The sequence below is a fragment of the Erpetoichthys calabaricus genome, chromosome 2 (assembly GCF_900747795.2).
Source record: "Erpetoichthys calabaricus chromosome 2, fErpCal1.3, whole genome shotgun sequence".
Classification (NCBI taxonomy): domain Eukaryota; kingdom Metazoa; phylum Chordata; class Cladistia; order Polypteriformes; family Polypteridae; genus Erpetoichthys; species Erpetoichthys calabaricus.
In genome coordinates this window covers 199,432,948-199,453,498 of record NC_041395.2, presented here as the reverse complement: position 1 = coordinate 199,453,498, position 20,551 = coordinate 199,432,948, and the positions used below count along the sequence as shown (strand labels likewise).

Here is a 20,551-nt window from a genome sequence, read left to right as displayed (position 1 = left end):
TTAGAAGCACAGCGGTAGAGAAGTAACCTGATTACTGTATTATAAATGAATGCATCAGGAAAATGCAACAATCAACTTGTAGACTGCACTGTACAGTAAGAACAATTACTGTAAATGTGGGAGCAGCACAATAGTAGCACTATTGTCTCACAATAACAAGACAGGGTTTTGCATCCTGAGTTCTTCCTGCACTGAGTTTGCATGTTCTCCCTATGTCCACATCAATGTGTCCTGGTTTCTTCCCACAGTCAAAAGTAAGGTGCAAGTAAGGTGAATTGGCATTGCTAAAACTGGCCCTCGAGGATGCATGCGTGTTCACCCAGTGATGGACTAGCACCCTGTCCAAATGTTGTTACTACCTTGCACTTGATAATTACGAGGGTAGGTTCCAGCTGCTCTGCGTCCCTGCCCTGGATAACGGATAGATACGGAAAGGTACTGAAGCACTGGAAACCTGAAACACTAAGTTTAAGGTATTCCCAACCAAAACTGAATAACTGAATTTCACAAGTCAATTCCAGTGCTCAATCAAATTCCGTGTCGCCAGAACAAAATAAAGGCCAGTTGTTATCATGCTTATATATTTGGAGTCGCCAGTTACCCTAACATCTTTGAAAATGTGCCACAAGCAAGAACGTGGAGGATGCGCAAACTCCACACTATCAACGACTATTCGCCGAATACGTGAGAGAAGCAGCTCTAATTACTGTTTTAACCTTGCCTCTTCTTAGACAGTGAATTTACAATGTTCTGTACAAACCAGAAAAGTCCATCCTTCTATAACTTTTCTTATAATTGTTTTCCATTACTGCGAGATGGAACATTGCAGTTAACACTACTCGAAACAGGACAGATACTGAAGCAAGTCCTTCTTCTTCTGATAAATACGGTACACGCTATACGTGTCTACTAACAAGCCACCTTTTGTGCGCATGTGCAAAGGCAGTCTTATCGAGGCCGCGTCTTCATCGATTCAGTTGTCCTGTGTTAGCCTGAACAATATTCTGTTTTTATATATACATATATTTCCATTAGATAAAAGTGAACAAGAGAACACTGTTGCAAGCAGGTCTGTAAGTATGAGTCTAGCGTATTTTTCGAGGTATTCTGAAAAGGCAGAAGGCGACGTGCTTTATGTTGACACAGGAAGTCGGAAAATGTAAAGCGAGGTGTCATGTCTCCGCTTTGTGTGTATGTTACTGACATTTATTGGAGTATCAGGGAACTGATGGTTAACATGGCCTCGTTGACAAAGAGAGATGACTTGTCTCACAGTCATATTGTCGGTCGAGTAAAAGAATATCAAGGCTGCAAGCATTTCTGAATATGTGTGTTTTATCCCGTGTTTAATCATAGTAATGTATAGTTAGCATGACATTGGCAATTTCAAAACAGCCGAAGCTAGCTGCAACTATGTCTTCTTCATTTGGGTGCACAGTACATATTTATTCTGGTAAAGTCCAATAAACTTATACTTATATACTCGGTCTGTGGCTCTGTCAGAGTGCTAATGTAAAAAAGAAAACGGTTAATCTATAAACGGATACCGAAGAGCTAAAATACTGTTAAAACTGTTCATCCCCCCTATCAACTAGCAGCCACAACCAGATTCTTCTGATTACATATAGGGGGAGTCCTTACATTTTATAAGAATATTTTTTCCAGTAGATGGAGCCCATGTCAAATAAATCTCATGCATTCCATCCATCCATCCATCCATCCATTGTCTCCCGCTTATCCGAGGTCGGGTCGCGGGGGCAGCAGCTTGAGCAGAGATGCCCAGACTTCCCTCTCCCCGGCCACTTCTTCTAGCTCTTCCGGGAGAATCCCAAGGCGTTCCCAGGCCAGTCGAGAGACATAGTCCCTCCAGCGTGTCCTGGGTCGTCCCCGGGCCTCCTCCCGGTTGGACGTGCCCGGAACACCTCACCAGGGAGGCGTCCAGGAGGCATCCTGATCAGATGCCCGAGCCACCTCATCTGACTCCTCTCGATGCTGAGGAGCAGCGGCTCTACTCTGAGCCCCTCCCGGATGACTGAGCTTCTCACCCTATCTTTAAGGGAAAGCCCAGACACCCTGCGGAGGAAACTCATTTCAGCCGCTTGTATTCGCGATCTCGTTCTTTCGGTCACTACCCATAGTTCATGACCATAGGTGAGGGTAGGAACATAGATCGACTGTAAATTGAGAGCTTCGCCTTGCGGCTCAGCTCCTTTTTCACCACGACAGACCGATGCAGCGCCCGCAGTTCGACATCGTTAATTGTTCCCCACAATATAAAATTTGCAGTGTAAGCGATATTAAAGTCATAAATGCTCAGTGAATATAACTATAATTTGTGGCTACAACACAAGAAGGCAGGAGTCTTGATCACGGTAGACTGGAAAAGAACACTGAGCTGGACTGCCAATGAATGCTTGTACCTGTTTGTTGCTATTTGTATATACTGTAGAAGTAATTACAGTCTTACTATTATAAAATAAAACGTACAAATTGTGATGATACAATGGCCTCCTTAGTATATTTTGTAATTTGTATGCTGTACTGAGGAACATACACGCACATAGAGTAATTAATGACTACGTCTATACTTGTCCAACCAATCAGAGTTTATCTTCTCTGTAACAGGGTCTTCCTATATTTATTAATTTATTTTGATTTTTGATATACTTTATTAATCCCAGTGGTGGAAACTGTTATAAAACGTGACCTCTGGGGGTCAGAGCGCTTTAATATATAAAAAAAAAAAACACATTTGTATTACTTGTTATTACGTGCCTCATAAATTATTGTGACAATAATTATCAGAAAAGGAAACACCATTATTTGAAGCAAATATTTTAAAAATACATTCAGATCAGAGCAGTACATTATTTCAGGTTTTCTGTATTTCATGTTGTATTACCAAAATTGATACAAAAATTATTGTAGTTAATTACCTTCAAGTAAGTTTCAAGTAATCAAAATAGAACTGAATGCAACATTCATATAAGATTACAGAACTTAGCTATTAGATGTAACTCTCGCCAAGTATAACCTGTTTGGACATAAATAGTCTAACCATATCAGCCACTTTATAATCTAGATTTGTCAGGAAATGCAGCACTTTTACTTCTTCTGGTAGCTATATTATTGCATGAGCTTTTTGCTTTTAGTGGGGATCCATCACTGCTTTCTCTGTTATTGGATTAAAGGAAACCTTCAATATTTAGCAAAGAATTGTTCAGTTGTAATTAAAATATTTCATATTAATTTATTAAACAATTTTATATTTTATACTAAACAGTATAATTATTGTACAATAAATATTCAAAATTCTGTCCAGGTGTTATAAATAAAGTATGTTAAGTAATTTACATACTGGAATAAAGATCAGGGTAAAAGTATTGTAAAGATATCTATGTCTTACCATTGCTAGGAGTAATCTGTGACTAACACATTGAACCATTAATACGATTGTCTTTTCTATCTTTTTCCCATTATTCTTGGAGTTAGAGACCATTCATTTTCCAACAGTTCCTAGGAAATGAATGTATCTCTCAGTCAGTGTGAGATTTCTTTAATTTTGTAATCCTCTGCAAAATAAACATCATTGCAGTTTCCACTCATCATCAGTGCAGTGTGAAATGTTTAAAGGCCTCTATGGCTTGACCTCATATCTATGTTTGCAAAAAACTACTTAATTTATTTTAGCCTTATCTTGTGTCATTGATTGTACAGCTGTTTTTTAATGCTGTATAAGAAAAGTGCATTCTCCAATGAAAAATTTTTATTTAATCAAGTACATCTACAGTCATATGAAAAAGTTTGGGAACCCCTCTTAATTCTTTGGATTTTTGTTTATCATTGGCTGAGGTTTCAAAGTAGCAATTTCCTTTCAATGTATGACATGCCTTATGTAAACAGTAGTGTTTCAGCAGAGACATTAAGTTTATTGGATTAATGGAAAATATGCATCATAACAAAATTAGACAGGTGCATAAATTTGGGCACCCCAACAGAGATATTACATCAATACTTAGTTGAGCCTCCTTTTGCAAATATAACAGCGTCTAGATGCCTCCTGTAGTCTTTGATGAGTGTCTGGATTTTGGATGGAGGTATTTTTGACCATTCTTTCATTCAAAATCTCTCCAGTTCAGTTAAATGTGATGGCTGCCGAGCATGGACAGCTTCAAATCATCCCATAGATTTTTGATGATATTCAAGTCAGGGGACTGTGACGGCCATTCCAGAACATTGTACTTCTCCCTCTGCATGAATGCCTTTGTAGATTTCAAACTGTGTTTTAGGTCATTGTCTTGTTGGAATATTCAACCCCTGCGTAACTTCAACTTTGTGACTGATGCTTGAACATTATCCTGAAGAATTTGTTGATACTAGGTTGAATTCATCTGACCCTTAGCTTTAACAAGGGCCCCAGTCCCTAAACTAGCCACACAGCCCTACAACATGATGGAACCTCCACCAAATTTGACAGTAGGTAGCAGGTGTTTTTCTTGGAGTGCGGTGTTCTTCTTCCGCAATGCAAAATGTTTTTTGTTATGACCAAATAATTTTTGTTTCATCAGTCCAAAGCACTTTGTTCCAAAATGAATCTGGCTTGTCTAAATGAGCATTTGCATACAACAAGCGACTCTGTTTGTGGCGTGAGTGCAGAAAGGGCTTCTTTCTCATCACCCTGCCATACAGATGTTCTTTGTGCAAATTGCTCTGAATTGTAGAACGATGTACAGATGCACCATCTGCAGCAGGATGTTCTTGCATGTCTTTGGAGGTGATCTGTGGGTTGTCTGTAACCATTCTCACAATCCTGCGCATATGCCACTCCTGTATTTTTCTTGGTCTGCCAGTCCTGGGTTTAACAGTAACTGTGCCTGTGGCCTTCCATTTCCTGATTACATTCCTTACAGTTATAACTGACAGTTTAAACCTCTGAGAGAGCTTTTTGTAGCCTTCCCCTAAACCATGATACTGAACAATCTTTGTTTTCAGGTCTTTTGAGAGTTGCTTTGAGGATCCCATGCTGTCACTCTTCAGAGGAGAGTCAAAGGGAAGCACAACTTGCAATTGACCACCTTAAATACCTTTTCTCATGATTGGACACACCTGTCTATTAGGGGTGTGCGATATTGGGGGAAAAAAAATCTTGATATTTTCTGGGACTTTGACGATAACGATAATTCCAAGATATTCTGCATCCTTTAAACATGTGTAAGTCTTATTAAGATCTAGCTTGGTCTTGGTAATAGAAAATTAATTGTAGCTTAATGAAACAGTTAACAGGTCTTATTTATTTAATTAAAACTGAAGTAAAACACCCAGGTCCTTTCTGTGTGGAGTTTGCGTGCTCTCCCCGTGTTCGTGTGGGTTTTTGCCGGGGGCTCCGGTTTCCTCCCACAGTCCAGAAGTATGCAGGGTAGGCTGATTGGCGAGTCTAAATTTACCCCGTAATTGTGTGAGTGTGGCTGTGTGAGTGTGTGCACCCTGTGGTGTGTTGGCGCCCGCCCAGGGTTGGTTCCTGCCTGAGCCTGTTGTTACTGGGACAGGCTCTGACAAGTTTTACACAAACTAACACTATTAAAGAAATTACTAACTTCCTTTGTCCAATATTGCACAAAGTTATGAGTTTTGAGAAAGTTATGAGAACTGTAAAATTCTACTGGAGAAACTTCAAGTTGTGTGACAGGAACACCAGCCTGTCCACAGCATCTGGCTTCAAAACAGCACGGTTACATGTTACAACATTTCTTCCGGTGCTGAAAGCCCTCTCAGAAGCACTGCTTTAGGCAGGAATGCACAGGTACTTTTTTGCTAGTTTCCCCAATCTGGGGAAATTTACTTCTTGTGTTTTCCACCACTCAAGTGTATTTACCTCACTGTCCACCTCGGGTATCATTAAGTAGCTCTTTTTCAATGGCAGTGTCAGAGACTCGTCTTCTCTGAATTCCTGTGCTTTTTTGAAATAGCTGCCAAAAGACTTTTTTTTTCTTTTTGCTCCCTCCCTTGCATCATCACCTGATCTAGTTTCTGCAGCCATCGGGTTAGCTGAAGCAGTTGAGGTAGGGCTGTCTTCCCCTGTCTCCACAGCCATAAGTTCTCTCGCAGCTGCCATCATAATGGCTTTGATCCTGTCATCATTTATTAAAGCGATTTTTGCACCGTGGGTAAAGTGTGGATGCCAAACCCAACAGCTCGTCTACACAGTCCTCTGTGTTTGGAGTTCAGATACTCTAGAATGGCTTGTTTGATCTTTTTGGTTAGGTCTGTGTCATCAGACATCACCTCCAGGACATCAGAGTTGAATAAGGCCAGCACAGGTTTTAAGTAAGAAACTGTTACAAGTTGCTCACCTGAAAGAGCATCTGTGAACTCCAGAAGTGGGCCTAGTGCTTTACTTACTGCCTCCAGCACTTCAACATCTTGCCGTGTTGGGACAAGATGCCTGTGCTTTTTGTCTGCAGTCAAAACATGATGAATGGCTTTTTCTTGTTCAATAAATCTCTCTATCATGCGCTGTCTTGAGCCCCATCTTGTTGGTGACTCGGTGATAAGTTTATGCATTGGAAGTGTGAGCTGCTCTTGTGCATCAACAAATGCTTTCTTCTTTTTCTAGCTACTGAAAAAAGCTCCGACCACCTTTTTGCAAACTCCTATGGCTCTGTCTATCCTTGGATCCCGCATGCTCCTCTCTGGAAAACATATATAAAATTTAACGGAACATTCAAAGTGTACTGTATATAATAATTGCATTACAACATTATCATATTTTTATTGTATAATGTATTATTTGAAATTATATTGAATTATATTTTTGTCATCTACAGCTTATCAGGTCTTTTTGTATTTTTAAACGTCATAATAAATAAGATGAATTTAACCTAAACTGCATTTTATAGAGGAACCCCAAATTATTCACCAATCGCAATATGAAACCTATGCCCAATACAAGGTAGCCTCTTCCAGTTATTAATCCGTAGTGCACTGACAACGTTAGCCCCGCTGTCTGTTATCATGCAAACCATGCAGTCTTCTCGCAGTGACCATGATGCCAGCGCATCTTTCAGACCTTGCACAATTATGTCACCAGTGTGATCTTCTGGGAAGTAGGATGTTTGCAAACAGAAGCTTTTCAGTTGCCAGTTTTCGTCAATGAAATGTACCGTTAGGGAGAGGAATGGCTTGGATGTTCGGCTTGACCATAAATCCGTTGTTGTGGCAAAATGTGAAACCTTTTGCAGTTTATGCGTCAGAGTTTGGCGACATGAATCATATGACTTAGGCAGAGCTGTTTGACTGAAATGTTTTCAGCCAGGCAGTGTGTACCTTGGGTCTAAAGTATTCAAAAGGTGTTTAAAACCATCTCTCTCAACCACTTGAACTGGCACCATATCTTTTGCGATGTAATTGGTGACGGCGTTTGTTATGTCATGCCATCTGTTGCTTTTTTTGTCGTAAGACACTTTTTTGCAGAATGAGTCTGCTAAAGTTTGCTGAGTGTGTTTTTGTGCTTGTACCTTGGTTCCTTTAGACTTGTGCTGGACAGTTGACTCCTTAAGCTTTTCGTATTCTTCGTATTCTGTGCGGTGGTTAGTTTGCAAATGGTGAAACAAGTTAGTTGTCGAACTGTCTTTAATGGCAAACGATTTACCACATAGTTTACAGATTGCCGTCTTTTGAGCAACATCAGTCTTTTCAAAACCAAACCACTGCCATGCGAGTGTGAATGAACCACGTCTGTTAATTGCCTCTGATGACGTAGATGGCGAGGCTGTTTTATCATCTGGCACTGTTTGTTCACTCATTTTGAGGCAGTGAGCGATGCTAACTTGTGGCTTGCTGGACGTGCATGCCTACGCAACTCGCTTTGCGCACGCGCAGTGGTCTATACTGTTGCATTAGTGAATGAACTCTATTTATTTTTTTTGCAAAGCGAGTTACATACTTGATAATTTAATCTCGCACATCGTTAAAACAGCAATTAAGATAGGCGTGTGCGATATACATCGTTTACGATTATATCTATGAAGTTCAAGGGTTAATGAGCTAATCCAACCAATTTGGTGTTGCAAGTAATCAGTATTGAGCAGTTACATGCATTCAAATCAGCAAAATTACAAGGGGACCCAAATTTTTGCACAGCCAGTTTTTCACATTTGATTTAATTTCTTACAACTAAATACTGCTTCACTAAAAATCTTTGTTCGGAAAACACCCCAGTACTCAGATGTTCTAGGAAATGAAAGACATATCACTGTTATCTTTTTTTTGTTGAAAGTAGAGTAAATTATTATGCAGGCTGAAAGGGTTTCCCAAACTTTTTCATATGACTGTAACTGCATTTTGAAAATGCTCTGCTCACCTGTATATAAGGAAGCCATATCTTTAGCTGGGTAGTATATGTGAAAGAATCTGTGAATCAACCCATTGATGATAGCTGACTGCCTAAAGCATTGCATTTATTAATATCCCATTAACATTAGGTTGTCTTGTGGTTGTTCCCTGATATTGTCTTGTACATTTCTTAAGCTTGCAGTCTGACAGAAACAAAGTAAAAGCTTTACAAAATTTGGGGGGGGGGGGCATTTCTGAGTAGATGGCTAATGTGACTTGGATTGTGATCAAGTGTTTATTTTGTATTTGTCTCTAGTGTTGTTCCATTTGAATTTACATTACACACCCACAGAACTGACCTAGTTTATCCCCTTTTCATGAAACAGCACCTTAGTCCAGATTGCTTGCATTGTAACTGGATTTTACACAATCCATTAATTGAAACACAGTCAGAGGCATATTAGGCCACAGTCGATACTGGTAGTTTTGGACACATGACAGTTATGAATTTTCATAGGATATGTTGATCATCTCAGGAAAAAACTCATTGAGACATGGAGAGAATTGACTAAATCCACAGTAACTAGGCCAAGATTTAAAGCAAGTCTAACTTTTTCTTGGTATATCAATTGGGTGAACTAGACAATCATGTGCACCTATTTCATATAGATGAAGGGGCCGTTAATCTCAGAATAGACAAAAATATTTCTTGGTATGCCTTTAAGTTTTATGTTCTTCTGAAACCATCTTGCATGCATCATGATTAGAGTTACTTTTTCCATAATTCATATGTGGACAAATTGTTTTTATTAAAAATAATAATAATAATTGTTTACAATGGAAAAACACATTTTTTTCACCCTAGAAATACCTGGTTTTGTTTACTGGTCCTCAACCGTTTGCGGACACTGTAAATCGAGAACAAATGGACCAGTTCCTATGAAATTATATGGAAAACTTGCACTCGTTACTCTTAACCTGCTGATTAGGATTTGGGTGAATTCCAGCTATTCAGTTTTGAACTTTTAAAGTTCAAAGTTTTTAAAGTGGATACCAACAACAGCCAAACGGCAGCTCAGAAGTTCATAAAATTTGTCATACTAAATAAGAACTTTGAAAGACTGACTTTTTGTAGTGAATTTAATCGCAAGCTTCAAAAGTTGTACTCATAGCAGTCAAACTCTAACTACAAAGAAACACAGTCTTATTTGATACCCGTTTGTCTGTTTTAAATACATTTTGTTTTTCTTTTAGTTAAGGTACAGATTTGATAAATGACTTGAAAATTGTTATCTCATTGTATTTAATTCGTTTTTTTTTTCAGTAGTGGGTGGATTATGAAGAATCAAGGATATGGATTACTAGAAGGAGTGGGGCATTCTTGGAGGTTGGTGGTAAGGACAGAGGGGAATGGAGCAATCAGATATATACAATGCTTTGTTTGAAGATCCAGACTTCCCCGCAGATAGCCATTCTCTGTTCTCAGATCTTCATTCCTCCACACCAGTTTCAAAATTCTCTGATGATATCACATGGATGCGTCCACAGGTGAGGTTTAATTATAAAGTGTAAAGTGAATCATCTATTGCTAGTGTATATAAAGGAACTTGCCTAGTCCACGAAGAATGCCAGTAACATAAAATCCTTATTTTGCAAAATGTTTTATATTTTAAATGGTTACTTTAAAATACAATTCATTTTTTTATTCTAGGATAAATATTTTAAATAGACAGATACAGTGGCTTATTTATATGTGAGAGATTGAAGGGTGAAAAACCAGTCAAATGAGTATTGAATCATCTAGTCCCAGTTATCTAATTTTTAGAGGTCAGAAGTTTTAATTAATTTTTATTATTATGTCAACTTAAGATCCAATTTTGCTATGTAACTGCAAAGAACTTTTTACTTTTGGGATATTACTACACATTACTACTTTATTTTAGAAAGGCAAGTAAGAGATTTTATGGCCGTATTCTCTTGTTGATGTCTACCTGCTTAATTTTCCTCATTGGATGTTTTTACAAGTGCTATTTAGACTATTTTTAATAGATTAAAATATCCAAATAATTTTATTTTCTGTAGCATTTTGTTTGGTGGTGAAATTAGACATGCCAAATATAATTAAAATAAGTATGTGTTACTACAACTCGTATTGCAATGTCCTTTCAAGTGAAAAAGAAAGTAATTCACTTTTCATTCTGTGCGTTTATATGTTACTGGTCAAAAGTTTAAGAGCACCTCCGTTTTTTAAGTTGTTATGGAAATGCATAGTTTAATGTCTTAATATTTCATAAAATCAAGGCATAGAAGAAATGAACAATGGCAAATTAAAAAATCAAGGAACCATTAAGTGTACAAAATTTTATTCAAATTTTTGGTTAATTAAAGTTGCCACCTTTTGCTGATATAATAGCCAAACTGTGGTAACCCTTTTGATTCAGAATGCCAGTCACTGGGTGCAAGTCACAATCTCTGCCTCCAACAAAAGAACCACAGATCATAACACTTCTTCCTCATTGTTTGACAGATGGTGTCACACACTGAGGAACCATCCTTTCACCAACTTGAAGGTGTACAAACACCCTGCGTCATGAACTGATATTTTCAAATTTTGATTCATTGGTCCATAAGACTTTTTTTCAGTCTGTAATAATCCACAGCGATATTTCAAGACCCTGTTTTGTCCTTCAAGGAATGGCTTTCTTACTGAAAATTGCCAATCCTGAAGCATAAAGTCTCCTCTTCACAGCATAAACTGAGACTTTTTTTAACCACTGTTAAGCTGTTCTGCTGTAAGGCACCTATCATGCATCCTGGTGACCCTTAGAAACTTGTCTTCTGACTTCACTGTGACTTTGGGCTTGCTAGATCTCTTCCTATCAGAGTTTCTTCTAGTTTGGATTGTGTAGGACACCATAATCACTAACACTATAATTTTTTTTTTTTTTTTTTTTGCAATTTCTCTAAATGAAAGACCTACACTAACGGTAATAATGCCCTGTCTCATTTCATGTGTTTTTTTCCATTTTCTTGCCATTTTCACTGGAATTTAAATTTTTCTGTAGTGTAATATTGTCCAGATAGTACTTCAGAGGGTGTAGTAACAGTCTGTTCCAACACTGCTTTAAGACAGAGGGTTTTTAAATAATCGACAGAAGTTGAGACACCTGTGAAAATTGTTTGCATCAACTTGCAAGGCTTAATTTAATTTAATTGCTGCAGATTTTCTGTAGGTTGTAACCTAGTAGTTGTCACCTGAAGAAGGCCCATTTATAATATTCTCAAATTGCCTTTTTTTCAATTTTTGCTAATCTAAACTTTAGATTTAAATCTCTGGCAGTTTATTTCTTACCTTTTCACAATTTAAGGTCCTTCAGTGCCTTTCAATTGATGATATTTGGAAAAAAAAACCTGGGAAAACGGAGGTATTCTAAACATTTAACCAGTAGTATATATGGTATGAGGCTTTTTAGGTAATACGACATTTGGTAAACTCTAAATACTGTATTATGAGTCATTGCCAAATAAGTCCACGTTGATCTCATCTGTCAACAGGGAAATGTTCTAGAAGTGCTGTGGTTCATTTAGCAGCCTGCAAATGTCAGCTGCCATGTTTCTCATAAACAGAAGAGTTTTTTTCCCATGGGTAATTTTTTATGGAAGTTATACTGTACTTGTAACATTTAGCAATTATGACAACTACATATGGATCCCTAGATGCAGCTTTTATCTTTGGCATGGTAGTTAATTCTCCAGATGAAAATGTCAACAGTGTTTCCTTTATATACACTACTAGTCAAAAATTTGGACACACCCAGAAATTTTCATGTTTTTCACAGAAATTGATACATTTTTTATCAAAATAACATTAAACTGATTTAAAAAATATAGCCAATACATTATTAGTGTTTCTAATGGCTATTACTGCTTGAAATGACTGATTTTAATTTATTACAGTAATCCCTCCTCGATCGCGGGGGTTGCATTCCAGAACCCCCCGCGAAAGGTGAAAATCCGCAAAGTAGAAACCATATGTTTATATGGTTATTTTTTATATTGTCATGCTTGGGTCACAGATTTGCACAGAAACACAGGAGGTTGGAGGGAGACAGGAACTTTATTCAAACACTGCAAACAAACATTTGTCTCTTTTTCAAAAGTTTAAACTGTGCTCCATGACAAGACAGAGATGACAGTTCCGTCTCACAATTAAAAGAATGCAAACATATCTTCCTCTTCAAAGGTGTGCGCGTCAGGAGCAGAGAATGTCAGAGAGAGAGAGAGAGAGAGAGAAAAAAGCAAACAAAAATCAATAGGGCTGTTTGGCTTTTAAGTATGCGAAGCACCGCCGGACAAAGCAGCTGCAAGGAAGAGAGCAATGTGAAGGTAGTCTTTCAGCATTTTTTAGAGGAGCGTCCGTATCCTCTAGGCCAGTGTGCAAACAGCCCCTCTGCTCACACCCCCTCTGTCAGGAGCAGAGAATGTCAGAGAGAGTGAGAGATACAGAGAAAAACAAACAATCAAAAATCAATACGTGCCGTTCAAGCTTTTAAGTATGCGAAGCACCGTGCGGGAAGCATGTCGCTTGACAAAGCAGCTGCACGGAAGGGAGCAATGTGAAGATAATCTTTCAGCATTTTTAGACGAGCATCCATATTGTCTAGGGGTGCGAACAGCCCCCCTGCTCACACCCCCTCCGTCAGGAGCAGAGAATGTCAGAGCAAGAGAGAGAGAAAAGTAAACAATCAAAAATCAGTACGTGCTGTTTGATCTTTTAAGTATGCGAAGCACCGTGCGGGAAGCATATAGCTTGACAAAGCAGCCACATGTAAGCCCAGCAAGGATGGCAGCAATGTGAAGGTAATCTTTCAGCGTTTTTTGAGGAGCGGCCGTATCCTCTAGGGGTGCGAACAGCCCCCGTGCTCACAATATATTTGAGGAGTTTTATTTAATACGTAATACGCACTCTGGTTGGGTAGCTTCTCAGCCATCTGTCAATAGCGTCCCTTGTATGAAATCAACTGGGCAAACCAACTGAGGAAGCATGTACCAGAAATTAAAAGACCCATTGTCCGCAGAAATCTGCGAACCAGCAAAAAATCTGCGATAGAGTGAAGCCGCGAAAGTCGAAGCGCGATATAGCGAGGGATTACTGTATTCACATATGACTGCAAGTCCCCATTTTTAAAACATTATTCCTTCAGTGTCCTAATGGTAAACTCTCTTAGCTTATCCTTAATTAGTCATGTATAAATGCTAGATAGTTATTAGAGAAGCCTTTTTAATTGTATTAGCACCGATGAAACTGTGTACTGGCTTTCCTTAACAGGTATCCTCACAGGTGGCGCAGTGGTAGTGCTGCTGCTTTGCAGTAAGGAGTTTGCAGGTTTGCTTCCAGGGTCCTCCCTGTGTGGAGAGAGCTTTGAGTAGTGAGAAAAGTGCTATATAAATGTAAAGAATTATTATTAATTATTATTAAGTTTTATTTCTGAGTTAAAAAGGGCTAAATTTAAACAGCTATCGCAAGAAACGTGTCGTCTATATTATTATTATTATTTTTTCAGGTTATTCCATTTGATAGATTGCCAAGATAGGCTGAATGGTAGTAAGGAATTAGTAGCACTTTCTGATCTTCAACAAATAAAGTACACTTGATTTATAAGTACCTGGTTCTGGTTACCTTCTTAATTGAACTAGAATGTGGAAGTGTATGGCTTTTGTATGTTGCTGATGGTTAGTCTGTGTTCCCTGAGCCTTGTTAAATCTTTTCTTCTGGGAAGAAGACACATGGGCCAGGGTGTTGAAAAGAAGCAGGATATGAACGAAATTGTAACAATGCGACTTGTATATTGGATGTCAGTACCTTTTTTCTTTGGGGCATTCCTTACCTAGATTAGTTTTCTTTACTCCTGTGGATGGGTTTGTGTCAAATCTGTGCAAGTGAAAAGCACACTTCTAATGAATGTCTTCATGTTAGTCATTCTGCATATCACGATACAAAAAATCTGTTATTATTCTGGTAGAACTGTTCACTTTGGCTTTCATTTTATCACATCACAACTCCACAGGTAAACTGGACTTTTATTGGACTGTTCGTTGTTGTTGTTATTGTTTATTGTGGTATTTTGATTTATGGCTTGCAGTTTGCAATATATTTAAATGGTATTTTCTTAAATATATTTTTGGGAATTTTCTCCAGATTATTTATGTAGGGTGGCTGCTATCCTGGCATCCTTCAAAAAATAAATTATGATATAATCATTATGTGAATCTAGGCATACACCTATACCAATGCTTTTCTAACTAATGCCATTTGAAAGGTTGTGTATAAAGCACTGGGTAAAGTTCTAAAATTTTCAGGTTAAGTTACTTCAGTTTAACGTGTTCATTACCATTTTTTGGAATTCTTTTCATAGGAAGTCAGCCAGCAACCAAGGCTTTTTTCAGAAAATCTACAAGAGAACCATGTGAAGCAAGGAATTCTAGGAGACTGCTGGTTCCTGTGTGCTTGTGCTGCACTTCAGTGTAATGATCGTCTACTGAAGCAGGTCTCACTCTGTGTTAGGCTGCTCAAATCAGTGCAGAGATGAACTATATAGGTAATGATCTGTCAGTGCTCCAGAGTGCCACCTGCAGCCCTAAAAGAATAATTTCATTCTCTTGTAGGTGATTCCCAGTGGTCAGGCAACATGGGGAGAAAAGGAGTACAATGGGTGCTTTCTCTTTCGTTTTTGGCAATTTGGACGATGGGTGGAGGTTGTAGTGGATGACCGACTGCCATGTATCGATGCAAAACTGTGCTTCTCTCGCTGCCAGTGCCAAGATGTCTTCTGGGTAGCACTTTTGGAAAAGGCATATGCAAAGTAAATTGGTAATTAATACCTATGCAAAAGTAATCTTAGGCAAGAGTGGTGATATTTTTCAGGCAATTTTAATCTGTTTACCAAGCAAGTTGTTAACTACACTTTCTCCTGCCACCACTTTGCAGTCTTCAATCTCCTTCAGACTGCCTCTTTTGCATAAGATGTAATCTACCTGTGTGCATCTTCATCCACTCTTGTACGTTACCCTATGTTCCTCCCTCTTCTTAAAATACTTATTCACCACAGCCATGTCCATCCTTTCAGCAAAATTCACTATCATCAGATCTTCTTCATTCCTCTCCTTTATACCATACCTACCCATCACCTCCTCATCTCCTCTGTTCCCTTCACCAACATGTCAATTGAAATCCGCTCCAATCACCACTTTCTGTCCCTTGGGTACACTGTTCATCACTTCATTCAACTCACTCCAAAAATCTTCTTTCTTATCCATCACACACCCAACTTGCGGGGCATATACACTAACAACATTTATCATCACACCTCCAATTTCCAGCTTCATAATTATTACTCTGTCTGACACCATTTTCACCTCCAAAATACTCTTGACATACTGTTACTTCAGAATAACCCCTACCCCATTTCTCCTCCCATCCACATCATGATAGAACAATTTGAATCCACCTGGCCTTACTCCCCTTCCATTTAGTCTCTTGCACGCACAATATATCAACCTTCCTTCTCTCCATCATATCTGCTAACTCTCTCCCCTTACCAGTCATACTGCCAACATTCAAAGTTCCTACCCTCAGTTCCACTCTCTTTACCCTACTCCTCTCCTCCTGACACATCTCCCCCCTCTTCTTCTCCTTCTTCGGCTAACAGTAGCCCAGTTTCCGCCAGCACCCTGTTGGCTAACAGTGCTGGTGACGGTCGTTGTTAACCCGGGGCTCGACCGATCCAGTATGGAAATTTGTTTTATTGTCCGCCTATTGATTTGGCAAAATTTTACACCGGATACCCTTCCTGACATAACCCTCCCCATTTATCTGGGCTTGGGACCATTGCGAAGAAACACACTGGTTTGTGCATCCCCTGTGGCTGGGTTGTATATCATACTGTTTGATGCTGTTAAATTTTAAAGTGTTACACTTTGCCTTCTGTAGAGTTAGCCTATTATTTCTTGGTATCCAGCAGCCTTTCCTAAACACTCTTCTGTGGAATCTAATATCTTTAGTTCTCTGCCATCATACTGTTGACTCTGATTATTATGGAGTTTTAATCTGTAGATTTACCATCTGCTAGATTTCCTAACATTTAGGCTTACCCAGTATATTATAACTGTATTACAATTCAGTATTATGAAGCAGGTCACAATTAAGTCTGATTTCTGCATCTTGCAGCTTTACCAGTCTGACCCAGTATCACCTTGTCTTACTGAGGACTATGCAGCCATTGTCTTATCCTGTAAGGTTCTTTCTCACTGTTGCATTAGATCTGGTTATAACCTACTTTTTTCCCCAACCAGAGTACCAATTTGAATAATAAGTATTGACTGTACAGACTTTAAAATAAGTGTAATATAGAGATTATGTGAAGGGTACACTAAAAAAATAATGTTGTTAACACATTTTCAAAAGTACTTTCTGAGTAGTTTACCAGTAATTAACATTTAATTCATTGGATATGAGGCTGTGTGAAAAATTAGACATCAAATTTTATACTAAAATCAGGCTGAGCTGATGGTTGACGATATCATCTGTTGCTGATTTAATAAAAATCATCGATTGGCTCAAAGCATTTGCAGAAATTTTCTCAAAGCGCCAAACAGCAGTTGTCACATTTTATTTATTTTTTAATCTGGCATGTCTCACAAAATAGCTGTCAGGCACTCGAATTTGCAGCTAAAGGCATGTGAGATTCATGTGCTATGCTAGTTTATCAGGAGTGCACTTGTAGCTGAGGTAAGGCAACCTGATTAGTGTGTCATGCACAAAGTTGAAATGGTAAGAGCACAGTGAAATTTGGGTGCTGGGCAAGGAAAATGGCATTGCTTGTTTGGTCTTGCAGGCAGTACTTGATGTGGGCGGTACCAGTCGTATGCTATTTGTACGCATGATAAGAAAAGGCAAGATATGTGCTATAGACAAGGCACAATGAAACACAAAGAAGAACAACTTTTTTCTATAACATATTCCGAGTATCTTTTTTTGTTCAGAAGATGGCAGAAAGAGAACAACTGAGAACACCATAGTTGAGTGAGTAAAAGTAATTAGTAATTTATAGTTTTCTGTTGATGGACATTTATAAAAATCTCTTTTATGATGAGGCATATCTAATTTTAGTGTTTAATGCCAATACAGCATCTAGATTTACAGCAATTTTAAATGAACTTGGAATGAGTCATCTTTCAGGCACCATAATAACATTACCAAATACTGCTACATATGCTGAGTTTAAACAATCTGTGAGACAACAAAAGTAACTCTTGCTAACTAAACGTTCTGCACACCATTCCCCTACCACCCTATGTAGACACTTTTCACACTACATGGGTAGGGCAGCTAATTATTCATAAACCACAGACAGCATCTCCTCACCATTATAGTTGATGGGATCATACGTCATTAATGTTTTGAAATGAAATTGTGACAATAAGAACTTCTAAGACATCGCACAGCCTTACTTTATGGAAGTTAAATAATTTTGCCATTTGGCTCTGTGTATCATCTGATTTCTTTGGTGGTTCTTGTATTTGTTTTGCAATGGCCAATGTCAACTAATATCAGTGAGGTAACTCCCACCTGGTCAATATTTTTTTTCCATCCTGTATAGATGCTTCCTCATTATTCTAAGTATCCTTGGCTGTGCTGCAAGTGTCAAAATATCACAACCTACTTCAGCATTAACTTCTCTACTGTGACCCATTCACATCAATAAGATTGATCTACTTTCAACTGATATCTTTAGATCTTTGCATTCTGCTGCTTTCCTTAGGGTCTTTTGTCATAAATGCCCTGTATGGATATCAATGTGACTGTAGTGTGTCAACCCCCCCCCCCCCTTTATGAAATTAAAGTTTGCATTAAATTATATTGTCAGTTGCTTACTTTGTGCTTCTTTGTAGATTAAATGGCACTTATGAGAGACTGTGGGCTGGACAGGTATGTGAGGCATTAGTTGATTTGTGTGGAGGAGTTGCTAAAAGATGGAAACTAAAGGCTTCTGAGAAGGAGGAATGTGAGACTGATGCATCTGGATCCACCTTGGAGAAGTTTAACTTGAGTGACATTGTGGATAACTGTATGATGAGTTGCTGTGTACACAGCTCTCACAGAGGTGGGTTTAGCCAGAAAAGGACACTGCTGCTTCTCCATATTTTTGTCTTTTACATGTTCTTGATTGTGTATGCTAATTTTTTTTTGACCAGGTTCTCTAGGTGAATATCACGCATTTGTTGTGATGGAGCATGTCTCTGTGATAAAAATGTGTGGAGACAGCCTGGTCTTGCTACGAATACGGAACCCTTGGGGCCGACGTTGCTGGGATGGACCTTGGAAAGAGGAGTGAGTACATTTTTAAGAAAAAGATCAACGTTTATCTTTACTATTTCAGACTTGGGAATTTATCCAGTGGTGGGAATAGCAGTTTAAAGGTAGGTGAAGGAAAGTGGTTAATTCTTTTTTTTTTTTTTTTTTAAATATTTTTATTTTATTAATTTTCATTGTAATCATTCCATACAAATAGATCAATTAATAACCCAACAAATTTGAAGACTAATCAAACCCCACCCCTGAGAAGGAGAGCTTAGCTAAAGGAAAATTGCTTAAGGCTTTTTAATAAGGCAACATTAAACAAAAGAAAGGGAGAAGTAAATATCTATGTAAATAAGAGATGGAGAAGGGAGTTAAATGCGGTAATAGTTATTTGTCTTATTCTAAAATAATATTGATTAAATCCTGCCATGTTTTGAAAAAATTTTGTACAGATCCTCTAACTGAAAATTTGATTTTTTCCAATTTCAAATAATATAAAACATCGGTTTCCTACTGACTTATAAGAGGAGACTTAGGATTCTTCCAATTTAACAAAATAAGTCTGTGTGCCAAAAGTGTAGTGAATGCAATCACAGTTTGCTTGTCCTTCTCCAATTCAAGTCCATCTGGAAGAACACCGAACACAGCTGTTAATGGGTTAGGAGGGATTGTGATACCAAGGCTGTCTGAGAGGCACTTAAAAATTTTTGTCCAAAATGATGTTAGTTTGGTACAGGCCCAAAACATGTGACCCAGTGAGGCAGGAGCTTGGTTGCAGCGCTCGCAGGTTGGATCTTGCCCTGGAAACATTTTGGACAGTTTTAAGCGAGACAGATGAGCTCGATATATAATTTTTAGTTGAATAATTCTATGCTTTGCGCATATAGAACTCAAGTGAGTTCTCTGCTTTGCTACCTTCCACTCCTTTTCTGATATATTGATTAAGAGATATTCTTCCCAATGTCTTCTTGGATCTTTGAAAGGTAGGGACTCTAATAAGATCTTATATATTGCGGAAATAGTGTTTGTTTCCTCGGAATTGAGCAGTATTTTTTCCAGCATTGTGGAGGGTGCAAGGTGGGGGAAATCGGGCAATTTCTGTTTAACAAAATTTCTAATTTGAAGATAGTAAAAGAAATGTGTAGCTGGGAGGTTGAATTTTGAACGTAATTGTTCAAAAGATGTAAATATGTTGTCTATATAAAGATCTCTGAGCATTTTAATCCCAAAACTTTTCCAGGTATTAAAAACTGGATATACTGTACTTGCGAAGGTTGATAGAGGTGGTTCTCTTGCAGAGGTGCCACTGATAAAAGATTTTCCATCTTAAAATGCTTTCTAATTTGGTTCCATATTCTGAGTGAGTAAAGCACAATTGGGTTATTAGTATATTTGCGATAACTTGCATTTATTGGAGAGCAGAGCAGGGAGTATAAAGAAGTACTACAAGATTTTACTTCTATTGCGGACCAAGCCTGTGTATGTATGTTCATTTATTTGTGTCCAGGTTTTTATGGCTTGTATGTTTGCTGCCCAGTAATAAAACTGAAAATTAGGTAAAGCCATGCCACCTTCTGCCTGAGGTCTTTGTAGGGTCGCTCTTCGAATACGTGGGTGTTTTGAGTTCCAAATGAATGAGGTTATTATTGAATCTAACTGTTTAAAAAATGATTTATTGATATATATTGGAATGTTTTGAAATAAAAAGAGAAGTTTAGGAAGGATATTCATCTTAACAATGTTAATTCTTCCGGCTAGAGTGAGATGAAGGGTTGACCATCTATGCAAGTCTTGCTTAATTTTTTCCATACAGACGCCAAAATTTTGTTGATAAAGAGCTTTATGTTTACTTGTGATATT

At 38.2% G+C, this 20,551-nt stretch overlaps 1 protein-coding gene across 4 annotated transcripts in view; it reads left to right on the top strand.

The window, feature by feature from the left end:
- Positions 1-953: 953 nt before the first annotated feature.
- The window catches only part of capn10 (calpain 10), a 36,134-nt gene continuing 16,536 nt past the window's right edge, over positions 954-20,551 (top strand). The window contains exons 1-6 of one of the 4 annotated variants that reach the window (XM_051922235.1): positions 954-1,069; positions 9,659-9,879; positions 14,748-14,879; positions 14,998-15,194; positions 18,283-18,494; positions 18,586-18,721. In XM_051922235.1, coding sequence (XP_051778195.1) covers positions 9,742-9,879; positions 14,748-14,879; positions 14,998-15,194; positions 18,283-18,494; positions 18,586-18,721 — 815 coding nt within the window. In that variant the 5' untranslated portion in view covers positions 954-1,069; positions 9,659-9,741. Of the gene's footprint in view, positions 1,074-9,655; positions 9,880-14,747; positions 14,880-14,997; positions 15,195-18,282; positions 18,495-18,585; positions 18,722-20,551 lie in introns of all 4 variants that reach the window. The other 3 variants (XM_051922232.1, XM_051922234.1, XM_051922233.1) reach the window with 3 other exon arrangements.